We start from the raw sequence: 5,297 nt of genomic DNA, 5'->3' as shown, positions 1-5,297 counted from the left end.
AAGTATTTCGTATCATATGAGAACACCTATGTTTCATATGTGTTCTCATATGATCATACGATATAATTGGATATGTGGCATACGTGTCATATGATATTTTTTCTAAGGAAGGGTTGTTTGTGCATATCCAAGCTGTACTAGCGTGCCTGCAGGAATACAGTAGTGCCTGGTGGGACCGTATAGTTTAGGCGTAACAGTGAACAAATAGTAGAGAAAGCGGCTGATGCTAAGGTGACCCATGTGTAGGAGGATCATATTATCCAGCCGCGTGCAAAGTTCCTTTCAGTGTACTGAATTACCACAGCTTTGATTTGTGAGGTCATTTTACTGTGTACGTGAATTATATACCCACACACACACAGCGCTGTAATAAAGTCTGTACAATGGTGAGCAATGAGGCCACGAATAAAATATTATTTGTGATTTGCGGATTTGAACAGTACATGTGAATGCATGCCCAATTTCCAACAGTGTACATTTTCTTGTGGAACAATACTACGTTTTGCAAAGAGACTGACCCACTGACTCTCTTGACTGCAAATTTCTGTGTTCTCTTTCACAGTGCCCATGGGGGTAGCATTTACTTGGCTACTCGAGTAATGACTAGATAATAGAGCACGCCAATTTGTGACTTTTTGGAGAACACATTGAGTATTAGTCACCAGTAAGTGTCAATTAACCTCCTTCACGCATAAACTCAATCCATACACGCTTGATTATAAATTAGATACTGTGTATACAGCTATCACGAGTGAGTGAGTATAAATATCTTGGGGTGTAATTTTAATCCGACCTAACTTGGACTTAGCAGGTTGAATATGCAACAGCGAGAGTTTGCAAAATGCAGCATTTCGTGACTCGTAACTGCAAATACAGGAGCTCCCAAAATTATAGAACGACCTCACTTAAGTACGATCCATATTACAGTACACCTGCGTGGTCTGGGACCCGCAATCTAAAATACTTCATAATACGCTTGAACTCGCACAAAACAGCGTAGTTTGATTTGTTTCTAATAATTACAATCTTGCTTCTAGTGTTACTACACTTAAGGATGGGCTGGGATGGGAATTATTAAGCTGGCGCAGAAAAAAAAAGCTTGCCATTAGAGATGTTGTGGGGATTACAATGCTGCAGCCACGAATTTCGCTCACTCGTCTCCCTTTGGAGTGCATTCGGTTGTGCCCAGTGGCGCAACCTTCGAGCGCGCACCTGTTTTGTCGACGCTGGCTGCAAGCGGCTTAAGCAATTCACGTATAGCTGCCTCAAGTGGCGGCTGTGAACGACAGCAGGCGCACCCCGCTAGGAGCCCGTTTTGCTCTGGGGCTGGCGGTGCCGCGGCCGGTATCCCTGTGGAAACCGCACCGCTAATCGAGCTGGACGACTGTTCACCCTTGCTCGGCCACGCCGCTAACGCGCCAACGGTTCCCTTTGGAGCAGGTGCACAGACGCTGTTGCAAAACGCCGCCGAAATGATTCAGTCACTCTCGGGGGCAGTTAAGGCGCTTTCGGCTGTACCGAAATGCGCGCACCCCGCTGTACGGTTGGCAGTCCCGACTTACAGCGGATACGGTGACCTGCTCAGTGCCAGGGATTATTGTGACTCCCTGGTACGCTACCAGATGGCAAATCGTTTGGAGGATCAGGAGGTGCTGGAACGCGTCGTTCCCGTAGCACTTACTGACACGGCGGCTAGGTGGTACCGGCTTTCCGGATACCGTGCAACAACCCTCGAGGAGTTCCGCGTGGCATTCCTGCGCGAATTCCTACCCGCTGACTACCAGAGTAGGATGCGGCGAGAGCTTGAGCTACGTACACAAGCTCCTGACGAGTCGCTTCAGGAGTACGTACGCGCGATGCAAGACCTGTTCTTAGTCGCCGAGCCCAAAGCTTCGAACGAGGAACGCGTCGAACGGGTGATCAGGCAGGCACATCCGACCTTTTCGGCGTACCTGCGCGGCGGCCGCTTCCGAGATTTAGAAGAATTGGCCGCCGAGGCAAAGCGCATTCAAGGCGACATTCTCGCCGCGCGAGCCTATCGCCCACCGCCGCCCGCCAGCGAGGCCCTTGAGCCACGCTGCGCGTGGGGAGGGCCTGTGCCCCTCCCCCAACGGCAACAACCCGGCCAAGCTGCCTTTGCGGCTACAAGCGGGTGTGCATGGGAGCTGAGCGCGCGCGCTCTAGATCCCTACACGTACGGGAGGCGGGCAGCCTGTGCTGCACCACTACCCGAAATGCATGCGCAGAGACGCTCTTCGACCCAACGCATCGCAGATGCGGACGCTCGTGACAACAGGCCCTTTGGTCATGCAGCGAGTCGACCCCGGCAGGGAGCTGAGGCCGCTCCGCCTCGGGAAAGGTACCGCGGCGGAGTGCGATGTTTTCGCTGCCAACAACGAGGGCATATAGCAAGGGACTGCACCGCGCCCAGGCCTCCTGCGAGGTCGGGAAACGGGAGCGCGGGTCGCTCGTGAAGGCACGAGTGACCGAAACCTTGCTTGTCCCCTCGGCGTACCGAGCAGGTTGTGTTGCTGGGGCGCACGCGCCCTTTATTCCGGTGACCATTGTCGGCCGCGAATTTCCTGCGCTGCTGGACACGGGCGCAAGCGCTTCGTTGTTCGGCGAACAGGTGTTATCCCACTTGCAGAAGCACTCAGTGCGCTTGCGGGATTGCCGAACGACATTCAATCTTGCGAAAGGCGTGGCCCATTCGGCGGGCGCCGCAAGGCTGACTGTCAGGTGGGGAGAGCGAATGAGACGCACGCGTTTCGTTCATCTCCCCGGGCTCAGTGTTCCGGTGATTCTCGGAAGGGACTTTCTCCTTAAAACCGGAATCGTTGTGGACATTGCGAATGGCGGCTATCGCGACGGACCGTTTACGTTGCTAAAGCCGTTCATCAGCCCGCCGGCGTCCGATCTTGCCTGTGCAGATGGGGCGTCGGAAACGTGCCGCGCGCCAAGTTCGGGGGCAAGCCCTCGAGCTGTGCGCTCGCCTGCTAAGACTCCCCTTTGGGAAGGAGAGGCACGGCACGAACCGCGTCGCGCGCAGAATTCGGGGGCAGGCCTCTGCGCTCTGCGCTTGTCGACTCAAAGTCCCCATAGGGATCGAGCGACACGGCACGAAGAGGCACCACATCCTCTGGCCGCCTGTGCGGTTCATTTGGATGATACACAGAAGGCTCGTTTGTCGGCACTGTTATGCCAGCACGAAGAGCTCTTCACCGATCAACCTGGCTGTACCGATTTGGCGAGCCACGCGATCGAAACTGGAGACGCGCTTCCTTTGAAGTGTAACCCCCGGCCCGTCAGCCTAGCCAAGAGGCAGGTGATCGACGGCTTGCTGGACGAGATGCTATCGGCCGACATTATCCGCCGCTCGTACAGCGCCTGGGCGTCTCCAATTGTGTTGGTGCCTAAGAAAGACGGCAGTCATCGCCTGTGCGTAGACTACCGCCGTCTGAACGGAGTGACTCGTAAGGATGCCTATCCGCTCCCCACGATTAACTCCATCGTAGGAACCCTGGGCAGTGCGAGGTACTTTACTACGCTGGATGCCTCCAAAGGTTACCTACAGGTCCGGATGGATCAACGTGACCGGTGCAAGACCGCGTTCACGTCCCACAGAGGGTTATTTGAGTTTACTCGTATGCCCTTTGGTCTATGCAACGGTCCTGCGACCTTTCAGAGACTCATGGACCGCGTCCTCGGGGAAGCAAAGTGGTCATACTGCATGTGCTACCTCGACGACATAGTGATTTATTCACGAACCTTCGAAGAACACTTGGCCCATGTTGCCGATGTGCTCGAGAGGGTAAGGGCCGCCGGGATGACTTTGAATCCTGCGAAAGCCCAACTAGCGCAAACCCGAGTTCAGTTACTGGGGTTTACGCTGGGCGGAGGCTCCATTGAGCCGGACCGGGAGAAACTTCGGGCAATCCTCGATTTCCCCGCGCCCAAGGACGTACGTGGCCTTCGCCGCTTTTTGGGAATGGCCAACTTTTACCGGTCATTCATTCCGTCCTGTGCCCGAGTGCAGGCACCCTTGAGCAAGCTCTTGGGTAAGTCGGCCGCGTGGCAGTGGGGACCTGAGCAGCAGCAGGCCTTTTGCCAACTGTCTAAAGCCATTGCTGAGACAGCGCAGCTCAGACTCCCCGACCTGACCAGACCTTTCGTTGTCCAGACCGACGCGAGCGATCTGGGTTTAGGAGCAGTCCTCCTACAGGAATACGATGGTGAGTTGCAGCCGTTGGCCTTTGCCAGCCGCTCCTTGATTCCGGCAGAGAGGAATTATTCCGTGACCGAGAAGGAGTGCCTCGCTATCGTGTTTGCGCTACGTAAGTTCGATGTTTACCTTGATGGGACGAAATTCGTAGTGCAGACGGATCACAGTGCGCTCAGTTGGCTGATGCGGCTCCGTGAGCCTGCGGGCCGGCTGGCGCGCTGGGCTCTCCTGATACAGCATTATGACTTTTCAGTGCAGTATCGAAAGGGGAGCACGAACGTGGTAGCTGACGCGCTATCCCGTGCCCCATTGTCCACCAAGAGCATTCCTCCAGGTGTTACAGCCACTGCCGGTGCCTTTGCGCCAGCAAGCGTCGGGGGCGAAACGAGCGCAGAGAGAGGCGAGTCCGCAAGCGGGCAAACCTGTCATTCCGCTCTCCAGGCAAGCAGCGCGCCGCAAAACGAGCGAGCGGGGGAGCTTCTCGAAAGCGAACCCACGACGCCGTTGGCTGCAGTCCTGAGTGGGGACGAGACCGGACTCCCCTTTGGGAGAATTGGAATCGCATTCAGCAGGCAAGAGCTACTGAAGGCCCAGCAAATTGATCCGTTTTGTCGCGGAGTGAGCGACGGTCTCAGGGAGACGGAGCGCCGAGACGCTGCTGGTAGTGCGGCGGGCGCAGGGGGACCGGAACCAGCGTGTGTCGCTGGGTCCCCCGCGGATTCATATTTGCTGGATCACGATGGGCTCCTGCTGAAATACATAGCCACCGATGACGAGGCTGTGGACCCGTTTAAGGTGGTTATCCCCAAGAGTCTGAGAAGCGCACTGTTGCGATCATCTCATGACGAACCCTTGGCCGGTCATTTGAGTGGCTCCAAAGTTTTTGCGAAACTAAGCCAAACTGTGACCTGGCCTGGCATAAAGCGTGACATTTTTCGCTATTGCCGTTCCTGCCATGTCTGTCAAACGGTGAAATCAAGGGGTGGCAAGCCGCCCGGGTTGATGAAACCAATTGACAGTGAGCGTCCGTGGCAAGTGGCCACCTGCGATCTTATGGGGCCTTTCCCCAGGAGTA

General features: G+C 55.5%; 1 protein-coding gene across 1 annotated transcript; it reads left to right on the top strand.

Moving 5' to 3' along the window:
* The first annotated feature begins 1,462 nt into the window (after positions 1-1,462).
* LOC126531982 (uncharacterized) lies at positions 1,463-2,474 on the top strand. Its single transcript, XM_050179690.2, has one exon. It carries the CDS (start codon positions 1,473-1,475, stop codon positions 2,472-2,474), a length of 1,002 nt encoding a protein of 333 aa, XP_050035647.1. The 5' UTR covers positions 1,463-1,472.
* The last annotated feature ends 2,823 nt before the right edge of the window (positions 2,475-5,297 follow it).

Source organism: Dermacentor andersoni, chromosome 5 (assembly GCF_023375885.2).
Source record: "Dermacentor andersoni chromosome 5, qqDerAnde1_hic_scaffold, whole genome shotgun sequence".
NCBI classification, from domain to species: Eukaryota; Metazoa; Arthropoda; class Arachnida; order Ixodida; family Ixodidae; genus Dermacentor; species Dermacentor andersoni.
This window is presented reverse-complemented; position numbering and strand designations above follow the sequence as displayed.

What these genes read in the sequence shown, in the direction of transcription:
- LOC126531982 (XM_050179690.2), top strand. Translation starts at nt 1,473, where the DNA reads ATGATTCAGTCACTCTCGGGGGCAGTTAAGGCGCTTTCGGCTGTACCG.